Consider the following 23265-nt stretch of genomic DNA (forward strand, 5'->3'; position numbering starts at 1 on the left):
TTTAAGTAGTTTTATTCATGTTTTGCAGCATTTTAATGCAAATTGAAAATATGCAGAATGGGTCAACCCACAGAGACTAGTGTTTTTATGGTGGAAATATCAGGTTATTATTATTGACTCTGAATTGCAGCAATATCTAGCAGCTAGCAATTACTTCTGTCTGTCACACTAGCCTGTGGGAATTCTGTTCCAGAAGCAAGTTACAAGTTGATGCATTTCCAGTTACTGGGAGAAGCCACTATCTTGTTACAAATACCACATTCTTAAGACATCATGGAGCAGGTCAGATGAAGTACGTCTGGTTACCAGAAGGGGTCCTCATTTGTGAGACTCTGGTACTTTATTAAGGAATTCCATTAATAAATATGACACAGTATGAACCAATATTTACATGACTAATTAAAGGCAACGTACCTCTGAAAAGCGCTGGACATCCTGGGTTAGGGTCCCCGCCCTACGCCATTGAAAGCTTTTCAGGAACTTGACAACCGCAGGATTGACAGCATTATCTGACGGCACAGTCCGGAAGAAATAAGGATATTTTTTCTTATCAGCAAGGACGGGTGTGGTGGCAGCGAAGGAAAGCTGTAAGAAATATTACAACGCTGTCAGTCACACAATAAGATCTGTTCCTCACGCTGTCCAAACATGCTCAGAATGTAATTGCCAGTAATGGTATGATCAGAACCGTCCAAGTAAGTCCAATAAAACATTTATTACATGTGTGGCATCCTCACAGTGGAAAAGTGTCAAAAGTGGACTTGGCTCTTGGCTCTTAATTTCTTCTGTTGCTAAACAATTCTAAATGTGGTGAAACCGTATCCGATTATACAATGCATCATTTTAAAAAAAACTGCAAAAATCTCCAAGGATTTGACAATTTTTATGATAGGTTTCAAAGAGCTGTGCTCCTGTAACTGATCAGAAGAGATCAGGTAAGGTCAGGTCCATATTATTGATGCATACCACACAGTACAAGAGCAAGGGAAAAGATATATAACATTGTATAACGATATTGATGGGAATGAAACGTATCCAAATTTATTTTTCAATGTTTGTAGTAAATTAGTAGCTGCTCTGAAACTACGTTGGGTACTGACTGACATAGTAAAATGCCATCTGGGCACACTCAATGCAATGGAGCAATAAACATCTTTGCAGCATGAATAATGCACATTCAGTAGGAAACAGAATGGAATAAAAAGCACTAGACTCCTCTGATCAAAATCTCAAAATTTTTGTGGCATTATTTCCATAGAGGGTGAAAATATACCTCACCTCCTTAAAAAATAGCTGAGCTAGTGGGTAAAATGATTGGGCAACACCTGTGGTACTCCTGTGGTAATCCATTTGCTTAACTTGTTTAAAGGATGTTTTAAGGTCAGTTATGTGTCTCTCCAGTGAAGCAGTTTGTTTGTCTCAGGGACTTAGCACTGTTGTTTTCTGACCTTGATGTGATTGCAGTTTTATTTTGTAAATTTTGGTATACATATCAGGCCTTAGGCTGTTTTATTTGCTTTTTTCATATTTTCAGGCCAATCATGCATGGTTGCTGAAAGTTAATTTTATGGCCGCGGAGAGCACAGATCCTAGTTTCCTAGTCCTCTCTATCCTGGGATAGTATTTATTATAGAAATAACATTCTTTGCAATTGATATAGCGCTCTATTACATCAACAAGACTTGTCAAAGCACTTCACAGGATTTACTGTGAAGTGCAGTGGCTGTATTTGTAGGTGAACACAGTAGCCAATTTGTACACAGCATTGTCTCACAAACAGTCATGAAGTGAATGATCAATTTTATTTGGGGGATTGGGCCAGGACACTGGGAGAAACTCTCATCCTTTTTCGAATAGTATCATGAGATCTTGACTATCCACCTGAACAGGAAGACGAGACCTTGGTTTAACATCTCATCTGGAGGACAGCATCTTCAACCATGCAGCATTCCCTTAGCAATGCACTGTGATTTCAAAATCCCAATGGGGGACTTGAACCCACAACTTTGGGACTCAGAGGCAAGAGTGCTGCCAAGTGAGCAACCCTGACAATAGCCTGGAGATATTTATGTGTACTGCCCTCTCTCACCGAGAGCTGATGAAAGGCTGTGTTGAATAAGTAGGTAACTGGTACAGAATACATATTATATGTTTTAATGCTGTTAAAGAACAGGGAAAATCACTACCTAACTAGTTCTCTGACATTCAAATGCTTAAGTTCTCTCAAAATCAGCTGCAATACAAACACACTATAAACTGTGTTTGGTTTAAGAAAGTGAGGCTGGGTATAAATCCATTTCATTTTAAAGCAGGTTTATGTTGCTCTTTAACACCAATCAATCGAGAAAATGGGGTCAAACTAACACTACCTGTGCCATTTAAATAAGATATGACTGTCTCTAAATGTTTCCTGCGCAATATTGAAATACAATTAATGTCCTAGAGAAGCAGCAATTTGCATTCAATACGAGATTTAATTAATAATAATACTTGCATTTGATATAGCGCTTTTCATGACAGGAGGATATCTCAAAGTGCTTGATGGGATTTACTGTGAAGTGCAATGACTGTGTATTTGTAGGTGAATGCGACAGCCAAATCGCACATAGCAATGTCTCTCACAACAGCCAAATTTTATTTGGAGGGATTGTTGGCAATGCCATGGGATTTTTAACATTCACCTGAAGAGGCACCTCCGACAACAGAACTGAAGGATGGCACCTCCAACAGTGTAACACTCCCCCAGTGGAGAGTCATCGTAGACACATGAGTTGAAGTACCAATGTGTTGCTTGAATCCACAACTTTCTGACTCAGAGGCGAGGGAACTATCAATTGAGCCAGGCTGACACAAGATTGAGTTTCTGTCAACATCAGGCAGGCATTTTGAAAATTAACAGACAAAAAGCTCCATAATTCAATCCATTCCTAGCCTTGAGACCATCCTGTCATTTTGTTTAAGATTGCTCAGAATTGTGACACATTGTTAAATTGACTACTAAATTGGAAGCTGGTCTGTTTGTGAACTGTGGAAATTAATAGTAAATTTGAATATTTCCTGCCATTCTGCATATAGTGTTAGGCTGGCTTCATCTGTAGCAATCTCACTTTTGAGCCAGGTGGGTTCATGCCCTATGTTAGGATTTTGAATTTACAGTCTAGGCTGACACTCCAATAAAGTGCTGGGGGAGCACTGCACCATCAGAGATGCCCTGTTTTGCTTGAGACATTAAACTGAGGTCCGATCTGCATGTTCAGGTAATAGATGCCATGGCACTAATCAAAAAGAGAAGTTTCTCTCAGTGTCCTGCCCAATCATTCCACCCTATAAAATTGGTTATTCACTTCATTGCTGTTTGTGGGACATTGTTGAATGCAAATTGGCTGCTGGGTTTTCCTACAGTCATTACACTTTATAGTAAATTTTATGATGTGATTTGAGACTTCCGACTGCCTTGCAAGGAGCTATATCCAAATGTAAGAATTATTATTACAGTTGAGGACAAAATGGTTTAAAGGACTAAAGCTAGGTGGGATTTCAGGCCCAAACCCAACTCAATTGGCATTTTTATTTTCTTGTGCCTGACTCAAAGCAAGTTACAGTACCGAAATCCCTGTGGTTATGATGACTTTGATTTGAATCTTTGTATGTATTTCCGGTGGTGAGATAACAAAAAATCAAAGATTTTGTTTTATTGATTATGAACTTAAAATTTTAGTTTTGATTTTGGCAACCAGGAGGTTAGTCTCAGTCCCCGAGTAGAAAGACTCTGAATTTTGTCCACGGTATTTGTTAGGGACGACCCGGGCCAGTTTATTCTATAGCATCTTGTGAGCTCAAACCCAATGAAGAGATCTTGTAGCAAAATAAATTTGATAAATTATAGGCAAGACTTCAGTGGGAGCTCAGTGAGACCTCACCCTAAAAGCTAAGCTTTGACGTACCACAAGTTCAATATGCTGAGGTCACATGTGTCAATCGATTTGCCGTCAAAGAAGTGTACATTTTGTTTTCAATTTGAATCATGTCGTGATTTAAAATAAAACTGGTTAATAAATCAACTTTCAATTTTAACCCAAATCATTGAATAATTTAGTGGCAGGCAGTAACATTAGAAAGTGTTGATTCTTTATTATTCCACTCCTGTTTATACAGACTCCTCTGGTATGAGATGTAAAATGGATACAATCCAATCAACCACACAGCGCCTTGATTCTCAGTGATGCCTGCTTTAGTGCCACACACAGGCTCTGTTGGGAAGATGGAGCCAATCGCAAAAATATTAAAGAACTCAATTGCAACTCTTCATTTATCATATTTGTTTATTTCTACTTAAGAACAAGAATAAACAATTCAGTCTGTCGAGCCAACTTCGCCACTCTGTGTCAATAAAAGTGGTAAAGCGCAGAGCTCAAGCACTCTTTCTAAAGGCATTTATTGTTGGAGAATTGTTTTCATGCATCGTGGTTAGGATGTGACATGCCCTGCTGGAAGCGAGGGTTGAGACACATGCCATATTAGTTTTCAAAAGGGAATAGATAAATACCTTAAAAGCAGTAAATTAATGGAGCATGAGGAAAATGTGGGTAAATGGGACTGAAATGATTGCTCTTAAAAGATCCAGCACAAACACAATGAGTTGAATGGCCTACTTCTGTGCTGTAAATTTGTATGTTTCCATTGACTAAAGTTGACGGTTACAAGTATACTCAAGGCAATATTCTGCAGCTGTGATATTAAAGCATTTGTTTTAACAATGCAAAGTTTTTATGTAATCTCTATAGTTATTACATCTACCAATAAATTATTGTAAGGTTAACCCACTTCCAGTTTTAGTCTGTCTTCTGGACAGTCTGTTTTTATTGTCGTCTGCAAATGTCTAAAACATGTAAACCTTACACAAAAGTCTAGCTTTTAAAATGAAATCTGATTCTTCCCTTTTCTCTGTGGATTTTTGATACAGAGGTGTTAGTTATCAAGGTTATAAAGTTATTCATTGCAAGCAACCTTCGGAAATAGGAAAAAGTCCTTTTACATTCCTGCACCCTCTCCTCGGCTACTAAAATAATTATTATATGCTGTCCTGTTCAGCCTACTCAATCCTCCTCCACCACCTCCCCTCCCACCTCAACCTTCAAGGTTCTGTCCTTGACTGGTTCAGGTCCTACCTTTCACACCGCCACCACTTCGTCGCGGAAAACGGCTTCTCCTCCAGCCCCTGCACCGTCTTGTGCGGTATTCCTCAGGGCTCTATCCTCAGTCCCCCCCTCTTCACCCTCTACATGCTCCCCCTTGGTGACATCATCCGGAGACATAGGGTAAATTTCCACATGTATGTGGATGACACCCAACTCTATCTCTCCACCTCCACCCTCAACTCCAGGACCACTGGTGTCCTGACTGACTGCCTGTCTGACATCAAGTCCTGGATGAGGGACAACTTTCTCCTACTGAACGTCAGCAAGACCGAGGCCCTTCTGATTGGCTCGCGCCAGCACCTCCGCACCTCAGGCGTTGGCAGCATCAGCCTCCATGGCTGCACACTCAACCTCAATAAGCCAGTCAAGAACCTGGGTGTCTTGTTTGACCCTGAATTGCCCTTTCTTCCCCACATCCGCGCCATGACCAGCACTGCCAACATTGACAGACTCTGCCACTGCCTCACCCCTCAGGCTGCTGAAACCATCACCCACTCATTCGTCACCTCAAGTTTCAATTACGGGAACTCCCTCCTCATCGGCCTTCCCAACTCTTCCCTTCACAAGCTGCAGATCATCCAAAACTTTGCAGCTCGTGTGCTCTCATGCACCAGGCTCCATGACCCCATCACTCCCACCATTGCCCGACTCCACTGGCTTCCCATCCCCCAGAGGATCGAGTTCAAGATCCTCGTCCTCACCTTTAAGGCCATCCATGGCCTTGCCCTCTCCTACCTCTCTGACCTGCTGACTCCCTACCAACCTCCCCGCTCCCTCCATTCAGTGGGCTCTGGTCTGCTCCATGTCTCCCGCCCAACCCGCCCTGCCCTGCCATCGGTGGCCGGGCTTTCAGCCTCTCTGCCCCCACACTCTGGAACTCCATCCCACCTCGCTTCACCTCGCTTCCTCCCTTGCATCCTTCAAGGCCGGTCTCAAGACCCTTCTCTTCGACCATGTCTGTGGTTGGCCTCCCACCTCTCTGCCTTCCCTCACCCATACACCACCCCTCCCCCATGCTCGGGCCCCGACACCTGACTGTTCAGCGCTTTGGGACATCCTCCCAACGTGAAAGACGCTCTATAAATGTAATTTTGTTGTTGTGTTGTTTTTGTACTTTGTTCCTCCTATTGTGTTCAATGGCATTACTAGTGCTGATCCATTATAAGCCTATTATAACTTCACTGTTACTACAGAAAACATGGCCTCCTCTGGCTGGGCATATTTGGTTTAGATTGCCATTGGTAGCTCCTGAAGCAACCACCCAATTAATAACGCTTGCATTTTGTTATAGCACCCCATTACTGTAGCTCAGTGGTTTGAGCACTCGCCTCCCAAGCAAGAGACTCGGATTCAATTCCCATCAGGGCAAATGTTAGGCAAATTTCCTTCCTCCATACACCTGTTTAGCTAGCAGTAAGTAGGAATCCGGTTGTTAGTCAATGGTAAATTGCTTTTCCGGGAGTAATAATTCCTTCAAAAAATAATAATAATAAATTGGTCACTTAATCCATGACTGTTTGTGGGACACTGCTGTGCGCAATTGGCTGCCATGTTTCGCCCACAAATATACAGTCAATTCACTTTACAGTATATTCTGTAAAGCACTTTAAGATGTCTCGAAGATGTGATAAGGCACTATATCAAATGTAAGGATTATTATTATTATTATTATCATGTCACCGAGACACTCAAAGTACTTTACAGGATTTTATTGTGAAACATATTGACTGTGTATTTATAGGCAAACGTGACAGCCAATTCGAGCACAGGAAAGTCCCACAAACAATCATGAATTGAATGACCAATTTTATTGGGAGGATTGTTGGTCAGGAGATCGAGAAAAACTCCCTTTTCTTGTTTTAAATAGTGCCATAGGATCTTTAACATCCACCTGAACAGTCAGAATGGACCTTGGTTTAACATCTCATCCAATGGACGACACCTCTGATAATGCAACACTCCGCAACACTGCATTGGAGTGTTGAATTAGATTGATTTCAAAGTCTTGAATTGGGGCTTTAACCCATAACTTGTGACTCTGAGGTGAGAGTGCTACCAACTGAGCCAGGCTGACACCTCACATTTTGATGGTTAGTACACAATCTGCAGAGACAACATCACCTTGTTTGCTTTACGTTCTGCTGACATCGGGGTGCTGCCAGTGCCAGGTGGTAAATTCAAGTAGATCAATAACTGCAGATGATAATTTGTGAAACTGTATTGCTTAAAGGAAATTTTGAGCAGAGTTGCTCAGTGGGAAATCTGAAGGGATTCTGTAATAAGGAATCCCACTAAAAATATCTTAAGTTAGACCTCTGTATCTGTTTAAAATTTGAGGTTAATGCATGTAGCTGGACAAGGCAGAGGAAAGGACGTCTGTGCCATAACTGACCTTGAGAGGTTTGGACTTTGACCCTGAAGGACAATTCTGTATTGTCTTTCCCAGCACTGATATAATTTACCTTAATAAAGTACAACCCCAAATATTCCATCACCATATTTTAAGTATTGAATCACTAAACTGGTTCAGTTTTGTCCCCAAATATACAGTCAATTCACTTTACAGCATATTCCGCTAAGCGCTTTGAGACATCTCGCCAATGTGATAAAATATATACCAATTACAAAAGTTATTATTATTATTATGTGTACACTGAGATAAAATCTGTGGTATGCCTTTAATCATTCTTTAACTTCTTGAAGGAAAGTTTTAAATAACAATAGCAGGTGGTGCCCTCCCCAGATAAAATTAATCGTTCACTTCATGGCTATTTATGGAACATTGCTTGGACAAATTGACTGCCAGGTTTCCCTACAAATACATAGTCACTACAATTCATAATAAAATCCTGTGAAGCACTTTGAGATGTCTTGATGACGTATTAAGGCACTATATTAAATGCAAGGATTATTATTATTTTAAGTGAAAAAGGTGCAAATTTTAATCCAATAACACACCAGTATCCACCAAGCTGGTTTTGACCTCTTCGCCCATGCCTTTGGTTACCCTCTTTCCTCCTCTGCCCTCCGCCCTCCCTGATCCCGAATCCCAGCTCGGGTCCAAAACACTGATTGTCTAGCGCCTTGGCATGCCTTCACAATATGAAAGGCCCTATACAAATGTCATTTTTGTTTGTTTGTTTGTTTGTTGTGCTTTGACAATCTTTGCAAAGAAGTTCTGTTTCATAAAGATTATGGTTTAAACCTCTCCACAGCAGTGATTCTAGCCTGCAGTCTGATGCTGTCAACGTGACGAAACATCAAGACTTAAATGAGATTTAACATCGAAAAGAGTGAGACAGATTACATATCCAGTTGCAAAGCTACGCTCCGTTTTAGACGAGAAAGAGCAAGATACCAACATCAGTTGCCTTAATAAACAAAAGTGAAGGTCTTTTCTGGCAATCCGTTTTCACATTGAGAATAGTTGGAGGAATAGTTGTGAGCAAAGGCTGATAATTCCAGTCATTAATTATTCTATGGGTAAAGAAAAAAATCTTGATATCTGTCCTTAAAATGCCCTTGGCAACTCAAAGGTAAAACTAGGTAGAATCTGCTATTGGAATCTAGGATAGTAGATGAGAAGCCATCTTGTTTTGGCTTACCTATTGGAATATTTTCCTTGCAAACAGCAATTCATTACCACAATGTCCCTTTAAGAGGAGCGAGTGCATTGTATTCTGGATGCCTGCGGTTTGCCCTGATATTTCAGATTGAATAAATAATCTCTCCACAGCACCAGCACTAGTGCTGACCGGTGCTGAGCAGTTCCTTCGATCTGCCAATGACAGATGTCTGGTAAGAATATTGTGTCTGAAGCAGCAGCTGAGTTCCTGTGTGCCAACTCAGTAAATCTGTGCCGTGCTGCCCCCAGATCATTTCAATTCCCTCACAAGCTCTGTCCTTAACCTGAGGCGTCAGTCCACTGCTACACTGTGTATAAGACCCAGGGAAAAAACAACCGCATCAAAAGAGCTAGAACAAGGCCGAGGCCACTCACAAACGTCCTCACAGCCCTCAGACGCCACTGACAGTAATATACGTCTGGTTCATCTGCCTTTACTCAGAACTTTTCCTCCAACTATCCTCAATGTGAGAAGTTAAGTTTTTCAAACAGCACTGCACAGAACAATTATCTGGATAAATATTATTTTAAATACTGTACATAATTTTATTCAAGCAACACCTTCATAGTCACAACCCAGTATCTGGTGAACATATGATGAATAGGAGTGTTTTTTGTTTACAAAACCACCAGCCCATCCTGCATTTAATGTCATTGCTAATGAGTCATCTGATGCTAACACAAGGAGTCCTGCCAACAACTGGCAGTTTGTTTGTTGGGAGGATCCATAACAGGGGACACAAATATAAGATAACGACAAAATGGATCTAAAAGAGAATTGAGGAGGATCGTCTTAACATACAGGGTGGTGAGAACTCACTGCCCGAAGCAATAGTTTAATGCAGATGCATTTAAAATGAAGATGAATATACACAATACAATACAAATTTACATTTATAGAGTGCCTCTCATTCAGGAGGATATCTTAACAGTACTGACTGGGCACCCGAGCTGGGGGTGGGAGACGAGGAGTGTGGGGAGGTGAAAGATGATTGAAAGTGCAGTCTAGAAGGTAGGTATTGAGACAGACCTTTTATTGAAGTGAGGGAGGGAGAAAGACAGGAGGACATCAGGATGGGTATACACATGAGAGAGGAGAGAACAGAAGGGAATAATGAGTGGTGGTATCTCATGTGGAATATAAACATCAGCATGGACAGGTTGGGCCGAATGGTCTGTTTCCATGCTGAATGGTGTTGATGCTGGGTATACACACTCTGCATACGTTATAGGTTAGGAGGCGGCTCTGGGATGGGGAAGAGAGCAAGGGCAGGAGAGTTAAATAAATATCTGCTGACAATCTATTTACTTACAACAAAGTGGACCTCTGTACCCCTCTGGATTCGCTGTCAAGATTCATATTTTTGTGGGGATGGTGATCGGTGACAATCAATCATGCCAAACTAAACCCATTAGGCTTTGTGCTTTGTCAGACTGTTAGCAAGGTGATGGCTGAATTAAACAGCTTTGCTAAACATGATAGAAAAATATGGTTCAACAAAGAACAGTCAACATGGATTTGTTAAAGGCAGATCGTGTCTGACAAACCTAAAATAATTTTTTGATGAAGTGACTGAGAGGGTGGATGAAGGTGGTGAGGTAGATTATCTAGATTTTCAAAAGGCATTTGACAAAGTGCCACATAAGAGACTTATAAACAAAACAGAAGCCCGTGGCAACATAGATCCAGAACTGGCTACGAGACAGAAAGCAGAGAGTGGAAGTAAACGGTTGCTTTTCTGACTGAAGGGAGGTGTGTAGTGGTGTCCCTCAGGGGTCGGTATTGGGACCATTGCTCTTTCTGATCTATATTAATGATCTGGACCTGGATATAGGGAGCACAATTTCCAAATTTGTAGATGATACGAAACTAGAACAAGTAGTTAATGGTGAGGAGAATAACACCACACTCCAAGAGGATTTAGACAGATTGGTAAAATGGGCAAAAACTGGCAGATGAGGTTTAATGTGGAGAAATGCGAAGTGTTGCATTTTGGTAGGAAGAATGAGGAGAGGCAGTATATGCTGATGGTAAAATCTTAAAGGGGCAAATGAACAGAGAGACCTGGGGGTCCACATGAGCAAATCTCTGAAGGTGGCAGGACAGGTAGATAAAAGTGTTAAAAAAAGCATACGAAATACTAGGTTTTATAAATAGGGGCATAGAATTCAAAAGTCAGGAGGTTATGTTGAATATTTATAAAATGCTGGTTAGGCCTCAGTTGGAGCACTGGGTTCAGTTCTGGACACGGCACTTTAGGAAAGATGTTAGGGCATTGGAGAGGGTGCAAAGGAGTTCACCAGGATGGTACCAGGAATGAAGGACCTTAGTTATGAGGAGAGGTTAGCGAAACTAGGATTATTCTCTCTAGAGCAGAGAAGATTAAGAGGGGATTTATAGAGGTTTTTAAAAGATCATGAGAGGATTTTATAGGTTGAACGGGGATATACTGTTTCCACTGGCGGGTGGGTCAGTAACCCAAGAACACTGATTTAAGATAGTTGTTAAAAGAAACAGAGGGGAGATTCGGAATTTTTTTTTCACCCAGTGAGTTGTTCGGATTTGGAATGCATTACCTGAAAAGGTAATGGAAACAGATTCAATAACAATTTTTGTAGCTGGGTATTTGGGGAGGACAGGATTGCAGGGCTATGGAGAAAAAGCGGGCCAGTGGGATTGAGTTGGATTGCTCTTTTTGAAGCCGGCGCAGGCAGGTGGGCCGAATGGCCTCTTTCTGTGCTGTATGATTCTATGATTCTATAATGAGCTCAGCTGGCACATATATCAAGGCTATTGTTTTTAGAGAATGCCCCGTGGGAATCAAATACTTAAGTGAAAATTGTGAAATTTCTTAAAAGATTGAATTTGATGCACACTGAATGTGTTAAGATCCACAGAAACAGCCAATCTAGTGCTAAACACTGGTAATAATAATAATCCTTACATTTGGTATAGCACTTTTCAAGTCAAAAGGATGTCCCAAAGTGTTTCACAGGATATATCATACAGAGCAGTGACTTTGTGTTTTGTAGCCAAACATGGCAGCTAGTGATGCACAGCACAAATAACCATGAAGTGAATGATCAATTTCATTTGGGGGATTGTTCGCCAGCAGAACCGGGAGAGCCCCCCCTTCTCTTTTTGAATAGTGCCATGGGATCTTTAAGGTCCACCTCAACAGACAGACAGACCCTCAGTTTAATGTCTCATCTGAATAATGGCATCTTCATCAATGCACACCCCCAGTCCCTCCAGCACGGCATTGCAGTGTCATCTTAAACTATAGGAGTTCCAAGACCCAACTTAAGGCTTGAACCCACAACCTTCTGAGTCAGACCTAAAGCCCCTTCAGAGATTTCCACACTCACTGATGCATTGAAATCTCATTTAACAGGTACCGTCTTATCTGCTTCTTAACAGACTCTAAATTATCACATTGAATCTGTTGAGAAACATTGCAATTTTCACCCCTTTATTTTCAGTTCGTCTTCATGAAGCGGTGTCAGCGTAATTGAATTGCGAAAGGATGTACTGCAGTGCTATTACGTCGACTCAACTCCGAGAAAAAGTGTTATTATGATAAAATTGAATATTCCACAGTGGTGACTTTATAGAGACTTAAAACTTATAGAGACTTAAGACTGATTAAAACACATGCCTGCACCTTGTGTTACAATTGGCTCCTAACTCCCTAGTCATTATGTGCTGGAATATTCACTGGTGTTATTATTACCACTGTGGGCTCAGCAAGAGCCGATTGAGTGGAGGATGTGCTGTTTCAACACGTGCTTCATGCAGGAAGCTCAATGAGTTTGAATTAAACAAGAACACTTTTTTTAAACACGTTCAGTCAATGGAGGAGCTCTTACTTTGTTATTGGTCCTATGGTGCATTCATTTTACAAGGTTGCACTTGACACCAGTCTCAGCTGCAACAACAATATTACTAGTTAAATGAGGTGCTGCTCCTGATGCTGGACGAGGGGAAGTTCACCTTATGGGGTGTTCATTCCACACAACAGTAGCAGCAAGGGAACATTGCATCCCAATGCCTCACTGGTGCAAGACTCTATTCATTTATTTAAGACTTGGGCTGCCTTTACAGTCAGCAACATGACATTCATATCGCTGGCCTCTACATATGTTCTATAAGCATCTGAGAAGATCTGGCAGCCAGAATTTTTTGCCAGATTGCACAGCCCTGACCCCAGGTATTACAGATTACACAACACTGATTTGCCTCGCAAGTGAGAGACCTAGGTTCGAACTCCGGCAGGGCGAAACCTTAGGCAAGTTTCCTTACTCCACACGCCTCTGATTACCTAGCTCTAAGTAGAAAACCAGTTGTTAGTCAATCGACAGATCACCTACCCTCCAAAAAAAAACATACCTTCAGATTAAAATTTAAGGAGAGGGAAGGAATACATCAGATGTATTTGTGCTCATCTGGGTCCAATGTCTCAGACTGTTATAATGTGTGTCAACTTGGCTCAGTTGGGAGCATTCTCACCTTTGATCAGAAAGTTGTGGATTCAAGCACTCGTTGGGACTTTGATATCATAGTTTAGGCTGACATTGCAATGCAATATTGGGGGAGAGTTATATTGTGAGAGGTGCCATCCTTCCTTCACAAGAAACATTAAAACAAGTCTCATCTTACTGTTTAGGTGGACACTATTTGAAAAAGGAAGGTTTTTTTTTCCTTGTCCTCCAGATAAATTGGCCATTCACTCCATGGTTGTTTGTGGGACATAGTTGTGTGCAAATTGGCCGCCCATTCACCTACAGTTACACAAATGCTTTGCTTTACATTAATTACCTGTAAAGCACTTAAAGGCATTCCAAAATTGTAGGTGCTTCAAAGTCAATAATTATTTGTATTATTTAGTATATTTATAAAACAGAGTTAATGTGCACTCAAAATCCACTATGTTCATGCAGCCTTTCATTTGGACCAGTTCCCAATTCCAGTAACAACTGCTCATTGATATCAGCAGCATGTTGAGGAGAGTGTTTGTATACTTTCTCTCTATTGATGCCCCTGTGGTCCCAATATGCTGACTTTTTTCAGAATATGTCCAATGCAAAATAGCCAAGGTTCACTGAGCAGGTCAATTCTATGTGGGAATAAGATGTGCACTTTTTTGAAGTTCACCATCTTGTTGTTGAGCTGTTTTATAGAGCTTCCGCAGTAACTGAGGAAACAGACTGGCAAATTGTTCACTCTCTGAAATGGCAGTGCTTCATCCTGCAGTTTAGATGTAAGTTCCAACTTGTTCATTTATAGACCTCAATTAACACTGTACAACCTGTGCATCTTGTTAAAGTTTCCAAAATGTGTACGGCAAACATAGAGGTAAGTCTAGTGATATTCAAGTAAAGGCCTCATTATGTCTACATCGATATTAGCAGCAAAATAATAATAATTTATGCATTTGATATACTGCCTTTCACGTCGGTAGGACATCTCAAAGTGCCTCACCTTTAAGGCCATCAATGGCCTTGCCCCCTCCTACCTCTCTGACCTGCTGACTCCCTACCAACCTGCCTGCTCCCTCCGTTCATCGGACTCCAGCCTTCTCCATGTCTCTCGCCCGACCCACCCTACCATCGGTGGCCGGGCTTTCAGCCTCTCTGCCCCCACACTCTGGAACTCCATCCCACAGTCCCTTCACCTTGCTTCCTCCCTTACCTCCTTCAAGGACGGTCTCAAGACCCTTCTCTTCAACTGAGTCTTTGGTCTCCCTCCCATCTCTCTGCCTTCCCTCACCCCTACACCATCCTTCCTCCTTGCTCGGGCCCCGACACCTGACTGTTCCACAACAACAACTTGGATTTATATAGCGCCCTCCATGCCGGACGGAGTCTCAGAGCGCTTCACAGTAACAGATCCTGGGGCCGAGCCAGGGGGGGGGTGGGAGGAAGGTGACCAAAGGCGTGGTTAAAAAGAAAGGTCTTCAGCTGAGACCTGAAAATAGGAAGAGAGGAGACAAGACGAAGGGAGTTCCAGAGCCTTGGGGCATAGTGGTTAGAGCACTCGCTTTGTAAGTGAGAGACCTGAGTTCAGTTCCAGGCAGGGCGAAACCTTGGGCAAGTTTCCTTACTCCACACGCCTAATAATAATCCCTCCAAAAAAAAAAACAATAATAAATTGGTCATTTTCAATCCATATGACTGTTTGTGGGACATTGGTGTGCGCAATTGGCTGCCGCGTTCGCCCACAAATATACAGTCAATTCACTTTACAGTGTGTTCTGTGAAGCGCTTTGGGACGTCCTCCCGACGTGAAAAGCGCTATATCAAATGCAAGGATTATTATTATTATAGTGGCTGAAAGCACGGCCGCCGAGGGTGGAGCCGAGAATTCGGCGGACAAGGAGGAAGCCAGACCCGGTGGAACTCAGCACTTTGGGACGTCCTCCCGACGTGAAAGGATCTGCAAATGTAATTTTCTTGTTGTTGTTGTTTCACAGGATTTATTGTAAAGTGCATTTTGTAGGCACACGCAGCAGCCAATTTATGCACAGCAATGTCCCACAAACAGCCATGAAGTGAACAATGACCAAATTTATCTGTATTTGTTTGACCAGAACACCACAAAAATATCCTTTCTCTTTTCAAATAGTGCCATGGGAATCTTAGAAGTCCTCCTGAAAAGGCAGAGACCTAGGTCTATTTAACATCTCATTGAAGAATGAGACCTCCGCTAATACAGCACACCTTCAGTCTGCACTGAAGTGTCTGCCTAAAATATATGATTTGAAAGTCCTAATGTGGGACTTGAACGCACAACCTTCTGACTCAGAGACAAGAGTGCTTCAAACTGAGCCAGCCTGAAACCTAAAATGCACGTTAAGGTAAAAAATAATTTCATGTGAATTGTATAAATTGGAATCTATATGTGAATATTTAAAAATTTTCTAAAATGACTGAAGCAATCTGATGTTCCTTACTTCCTAGCTTGAAGCCCTCAACAGAATTATTGTTGGCTTGATCTCCGATTCTCGGTTACATTTCTATGAGGGAAATAATCCCGCTCTCTGGAAGGTTGTTCCCTTTAGGGTGAACCCTTTACCATTTGATAGAAAACATTTACATTTATATAGAGCTATTCACATAGGGAGAAAGTCTTAAAGTGCTTAACACTGCTGGCTGGGCATCCGAGTATGTGATGTGACGGTGATGTCACTGTATATTGGAAAAAGCTCTTAACAATTGTTGCATAATGCTACAGCTGGAAGTTAAGTTATTTTGCTCCTGGCAGAATGGAGATGTAGAGCAGGAAATCCAATTTATGTTTTCACTTCCATATCACTTTGAATCAGAACCAGGAAAAAANGCACCCTTTCTTCATCTCTTAGATGGTATTTAGGAAATGGGAATATTTCCCATTCCAGTTTTTCTCTATTCTAAGTACTAAGACTCCTAACTTTCAGCATTAAATTCCCAATAAAACCGTTTTAAAAGAAAAACAACCTAATTTCATTCAGTGATGAACGTGCAGCTCAATGTATATAAAATTAAATCATCCCGTAACCTCAATGAAACTAGTATTTGCCAGTTCAGGCACTTTTCATAAAAACAAATAATAATATAATTATCCCTGTATTTGGTAGAGCGCCTTATCACATTGCTAAGGATATATTGTAAAGTTGATTGACTGTGTATTTTGTGGGTGGAAGGCAGCAGCCACTTGACATTGATTACTTGTAAAGCACTTTGAAATTTTTCAACATTTTGAAAAAATCAAATGCAAGGATTATTATTTATTATTTAATATTATTTTTAAAAATATTATACTTGATCTTCCTTACTCTGGCACCTCAGGGAAGAGATACAATAAATTGTTTAATCAACCAATATAATAGTAACCTAACAATGCTACACACAATGAACCAGTGGATGCTTCTCAGTCACCGGCAAGTGGCCGGAGAGAACCAGCGGCAAAGAGGTAAACGCAGTTTTCAATGTCATTGCTTCTGGATAAGGCTGTGCCACATGTATGCAAATGTTCTTTGGAGCCTGTAAACTTGCAGCAGAATCTCCTGCACGAAGCCTTTGGCTATTGTGTGGCGGTCATACTCTGCTTTTGTAGTCTTCAGACTGAGTTAACAGAAGATGGAACATAGATGTAGATTGGGCACTTGCTCCAACTTTTGTTTTTAACAAAAAAAAGAACATTTTTTACACTGACATCAAGTTACCCAGAGGTGGAGGTGTAAATGGAACAAATCCTCAGCTCCAAAAATAACCCCTAAAAGTCAGCACAGAGCAGGTGTATGTATGAATGCACTGACCAGAAAATAAATGTGGCAGGTGATTAAATTGCAACGAGTCCAAATTATAACTGTTAATGAACAACATTAAACTGGGGCAATTGCAGTGGTGCAGTGGGTAGAGCTGCAGCTTACAGACTGAAAGCTTGTTGATTTGAATCCCGGACCATGCTGAGTTTGCTGGTCTCAGCCAGGGCTGCATGGGAGGTTAAATTGGGCCTGATCTTCCGAGGTTAGGGAGGTGACAACCAGATAGGGTTCCTGCTCCTGGTCCCTCTACAGCACCAGTTGTACGCACATCTTGCAACCAGGTGGGGAGAGGTCAGGCTCGACTGTGACACTCTCTACGGTGAAATGGCTTGCCAAACACTTACTGCAAAGGCTCACACATCAACATTGGTCACTTGTTCAGGGTATTAGACAACTGGGGAACTGCACACTGCACGAGGAGGCCAGACCAGTAACAGGGAGGCTTATGCCATTGGGGAGAAATTTATAAAAAACAATTGGACACATTGAATTCTAAAATAATTAATTGAATACTTGATATAGTGCTAAAACATGCCATGCGACTATTACAATTATAAGAAAATATTATCAATCTTCTAAATCTGCATTCATTTGGGTAGAAACGAATTGCAGGTTACCGTGGGCTCATAAACCTTTAATGAGGCTAGTCCTTACTGCTGCTTCATCCACTATATCGGCTCACTTACATACTACAGGGAATGCACGCTGTGTGTCATACTTAGACAACAGATGCTTCATTAAACAGACAGGAATGCAGGCCAGTTGGGTAAAGCACAAAACTGGCAAATTGACATCTTACAAAACAGATGGCATGCATCCAAAAAAATAGTATAAAAGGAGAATAATAAGATAACAATTTGCACTGACCTGTCACTTTTAGGGACGATTACTTTCATAATTCACATTTTGGTTTATCTCAAATAAATGGATTGCACTGAATTTTGTTGGCTTGCAATTGAGCCTCATTGGTACAAACATGCAAAAGACTAGTGAATGATTTATAGTTATTAGGGATTGATCTCACCCCTTAATACAAAGGTCCACATTCCTGTCATCACAGTAATCTCACACACTCTCCTCACAGCGACTATGCTGTTCCCAGAAGTTCTTGGCTACTGACAATCACTTAATTCACACACTTAATGCGACTTAATAGGAACTGTACTTTCAAAGCAAAAAAACAAAACTAAATTTTCTATTTATACTGAATGCTGGGCTCAGCACTGAATGTGAAAATACTGAAGCAGGATTAGTAGACAGGGAACATGGGAAGATAATCTCTGTGCCATTGACAAGGTTGGTAAATATTTCAGTCACAGTTTAAAGGTAGACTTGCTTTTATTCTTAAAAGAGAATAGAGCAGTGAAGTACTGGTAAAATAATAATAATAAATAATAATCCTTGCATTTGATATAGCGCTTTTCACGTCGGGAGGACGTCTCAAAGCGCTTCACAGAATACACTGTAAAGTGAATTGTCTGTACATTTGTGGGCGAACGCGGCAGCCAATTGCACACAGCAATGTCCCACAAACAGTCGTAGATTGAAAATTACCAATTTATTATTGTTTTTGGTTTTGGAGGGATTATTATTAGGCGTGTGGAGTAAGGAAACTTGCCCAGGGTTTCACCCTGACCTGCCTGGGATTGAACTCAGGTCTCTCGCTTGCAAAGCGACTGAGCTACAGGACTCCACGGAAAAGGAAACATTTGCAGTTTATGGTGAGCTTGCAATTACTGAGCTTCCTATGGACAATTTTGAATTGTTGAGCTATAACCACAAGAAGCTGTTAACATTACCTGAGCTTCTTGCAAGTAGGGCATTTACCACCAGGAGAAATAGATGACATTTATCGTACCTTTGGGCTAGATTCAAATCAGGTTTCATCAGAGAAGTTTCACTTCGAGATAAAGTGCAACTTTTGCATAACAGATTTGAAGAGATAATAATCTTAAAAAGCACTGGAATTTCAGTCCATAAGTATCATTCTTTTTTAGGTCTGAACACGTACCCTCCCCCAAAGATACAGGAATGCACCTGCATGGGTGCCATACATGAAACTTTCAGTCTAGGTTGGATATTTGTAAGCATTGGCCAAACTGTAACTATGTTTTTTTATTTGGGGTCCCCAGACAGATACATTGCAATGGTCTTTTCTGGACCTTTGCATTCCTAGTCTTCCATGCCCAGGAGCTTTGGCATTGCCCATTTTGGTTACAGCATAGACCACCAATGAAGGTGTGATGCCATTATTAAACCACCACACGTCTTTGAGAAGGAGATTTACACAAAGGTCTCGCAGGCAAATACAGGATGATTTGGTGGCAGAGCTGAAACAAGTGCTGTCTGGCAGCTGCAGCTAAGATATTTGTGACAGCAGCCACAGTGACCCTGGAGCTGGACAGAAACAGCTGTCTGTATCCAAACTCTGAGGAGTGTGGAAGGAAAATTGCAGCGTCAGAAAGAATATATTACTTATGAATTTAGTTGAATTGAACACTTTCTTTGAACATATCACTGTTCAATGGAGTCCTGTAGCTCAGTGGTTAGAGCACTCGCTTTGCAAGTGAGAGACCTGAGTTCAATCCCAGGCAGAGGGCGAAACCTTGGGCAAGTTTCCTTACTCCACACAGAGCCTAATAATAATCCCTCAAAAACCAAATAATAATAAATTGGTCATTTTCAATCTACGACTGTTTGTGGGACATTGCTGTGCGCAATTGGCTGCCGCGTTCGCCCACAAATATACAGTCAATTCAATTTACAGTGTGTTCTGTGAAGCGCTTTGGGACGTCCTCCCGATGTGAAAAGCACTATATCAAATACAAGGATTATTATTATTATTATAAAGCCCAATTTATCACCTTGTACATTCCCCTCCAATTTATGCAATGATATGAGAGAATTAAAGGGGGATTGAAACATGTGATTCTTCCATAGAATCATAGTATGTGACAGCACAGAAACAAGCTGCGTGGCCTAATATGCCTGTGCTGGCGTTTTGTTCCACATGAACCATCTAACCCAATCCCTCTCACCTGCTCACTCTCTATACTCCCCTTATTCAGTCAGGAGCCTGATATTCGCACTAATTAGGTCCAACTCCATTGTGAATAATAGGTCATTATGAAAAATATAAGGTGTTTGTTGTAAGGTGTTGTGGCCACAGCATCAGAGACAACAAGGTTGGCTGGTCAACCCAGTCCACTTCAGGTCTGGCTGGGCTGGTAACAAACCCATGTAACTGACAGTGCGATCAGCCCAGTACATCTGAAAACCTTGAAGATTCTGTCTGTGTATTCCTCACTCTCTGTATTTGACTGCCTCTCTGCCTTTCTTGTTTTATTGTCTGTCACACACAAAGAAACCTCAATTGGCAGTTGTTACACAATATGTTTTTTGCACTTCTCATTATTGGGGAGAAATACCACCTGGGAATAAATTTACTATTGTTATGCAACATTTTGGAGTGTCTAGAATTTGGCAAGTTCTTGAATACATTCTTAATTTTTAGGTCATTTCACTGTAAGATCTTTTAAGACCCACAGAAAATTGACTTCAAAGTTTCATGATTTGTTGATTTCTGGACCCTCTAAAACGCTACATTATTAGAGTAAATCAATCCCCAGGTAGGATTTCTCCCATTGGTTGGGATTGGGCTGTAGACTTCGCTAGTGTCATCATTAATGCTATCATCCCAATGGGAAATGCATGCAACATCTGTATAATAATAATAATAACAATAATATAGGGCTTTTCACGTCTTCTAGACGTCTCAAAGCACTTCACAGAATATGCTGTAAAGTGAATTGACTGTATATTTGTGGGCGAAACGCGGCATCCAATTGCGCACAGCAGTTTCCCACAAACAGTCGTGGATTGAAAATGACCAATTTAGTTATTATTGTTTTGTTTTGGAGGGATTATTATTAGGTGTGTGGAGTAAGGAAACTTGCCCAAAGTTCCGCCCTGCCTGGAATTGAACTCAGGTGTCTCGCTTGCAAGGTGAGTGCTCTAACCACTGAGCTACAGGACTCCACAATGGGATAGATGTCAACCAAAATAGGCATTCAGACGCATAAACTATAAGACTTGGTTCTGCTTAAGATTTACTCACGGCAAAAGTTATGAATCATACTTTTTTTAAAAAAGTTCCTATTAAAATTGTGGGAAATCTGGATTCATTTTCACAACATTACCCTCACTTTCAAATCAGTGAAGATACACATGGTGCTGATTTTACTGTAATGTTGAAATAATGCTATGGTTAATGTTTGTGTCATTTGCATCAGTTGTGCTGCCAGCAGGAAGGATGAACTTATGGAGAAAGCTGCAGATCCCATAAGAAAACCCAAAGTTATTCATAAACGTTCTCCCTTGTAGTGATCAGACTTTCTTGTTCTGATGCTGATTGACACGCTGTACATCTCCAGCAGTTTTTGCTTTTGTTATAGAACAGATGGACAAGCTTCAAAAGAGATGACTCACAATGGACCTTTTCGAGACATATCAGATAATTAGAGGTGAAAATTGGGATACGTGATGTGTTAATTCACACCAATGGCACTAACTAGCACATGCATTGAAACATTAATGATATTAGTCGCAGTTGGTACAATATCAAAACATCGCAAAATGCTTTAAAGGTAATTGCTGTCAAATATATATGTAGTCAAACAGTACAAGCATATTATGCACTCCCTTGTTTTTTTTCCAATAGTGCCATGGGATCTTAAACATCACCTGAACAGACAGCTAGGACCTTGGTGTAATATATCATCTGAAGGACAAGCAAAGTTTTGAACGTACAAGCTTATGACAAGAGGCAAGAGCGCGATTGACTGAACCAAGATGATTTTTTGACACCAACAGGTCCCTGGTTGTGTTGCAGGCATCTCATCCCCCCAAACTCCTCATCCCCAACTACCCTTTTCCCCCAAAACATTTTGCAAATCATTTTATCCAGAAGCCAGTCCAATTCTCACATTGTGGTATTAGACTGCCAGTTAGGGAAAGACCAGTTAAAATAAAATTATTGAAACCTTATTTCAATTTTATGGTGGCTGAGACAAGCAAAAACCTATAGTCAAGCTTAAAAGTATCCAACCGAGTCCCTCCTTTTTTAATGTCCAAACTGTAAGTCCTACATATCCATAGAAATTTCCCTGTATCAGGAATGGAATGCGCCCTCTCTCCAAGTGAGTTCAACCCTGCTCTCCTAATCTCAGAAAGTATTAGATTCAGGTTGGCAAGAGCCAAGGCTTGGGGACTTAAGAGTTTAGTTATTTCACACACATTAACCACCACATTGAATTTGGCTTCTCTACCGTCTCCCTGGACACTGAATCTAGAATCCATGGATAGCAAAAAAAAATGAGCTGTATATTTCAGGCTTTGCTGCACACTGTGCTCCACAGTGGATCCTTCAGGGGTTGAGAAGGCTGTATACAGGATTCTAGAGGATTGAAAAAAATTAAAATAATCCTATACTTGCATACTTCTCAATTAATTTCCTTACCAAAAAACAGTCAAATTCCCTGATGAATTTGCTGGTACAATCCTGCGGCTGAATGTGGACAAAACGCAAGCCATGCTCTTTGGCTCGTGTCAACGTCTTCACTCCTGCGGATCTGAACTCCTCAACCTCCCTTGGCTCTCCTTCAGAATCACTGAAACAGTGTGCAATCTAAGCGTCCAGTTCGACCCCCAACTGTCCTACCTCCCCCACATCCGGTTCCTGACCAGGACCGCCTTCCTCCACATTATCTGCTTCTGACCATACCTTACCCCAAATGAGCCGAAACCCTCGGGCATGCGTTTGTCACCTCCCTCCTGGATTACTCCAACACACTCCTCGCCGGTCTCCCCAACTCCACTATTCAAAAAATCCAGCTCATTCAGAACTCTGCTGCCCACATATTGACCCGGACCAAACTCCATACCCACATCTCACCAGTTCTGGCCAGGCTCCATTGACTCCCCATCATCGAACTGATCGACTTCAAGATTCTCACACTCGTGTTCAAATCCATTCACTCCCTGGCACCTCCCTACCTCTCCAACCTTCTCACTTCCCAATCCACCACACGACACCTCCGCTTGACTGGCACCGGCCTCCTGCTTGTCTCTCACACCC

At 41.4% G+C, this 23265-nt stretch overlaps 1 protein-coding gene across 1 annotated transcript in view; it reads right to left on the reverse strand.

Moving 5' to 3' along the window:
- The window catches only part of gabbr2 (gamma-aminobutyric acid (GABA) B receptor, 2), a 473571-nt gene that overhangs the window by 205868 nt on the left and 244438 nt on the right, over positions 1-23265 (reverse strand). The window contains exon 3 of the mRNA XM_007905328.2: positions 415-585. Coding sequence (XP_007903519.1) covers positions 415-585 — 171 coding nt within the window. The remainder of the gene's footprint in view (positions 1-414; positions 586-23265) is intronic.

This window comes from Callorhinchus milii, unplaced genomic scaffold, assembly GCF_018977255.1.
Source record: "Callorhinchus milii isolate IMCB2004 unplaced genomic scaffold, IMCB_Cmil_1.0 Scaffold2, whole genome shotgun sequence".
Taxonomy (NCBI): Eukaryota; Metazoa; Chordata; class Chondrichthyes; order Chimaeriformes; family Callorhinchidae; genus Callorhinchus; species Callorhinchus milii.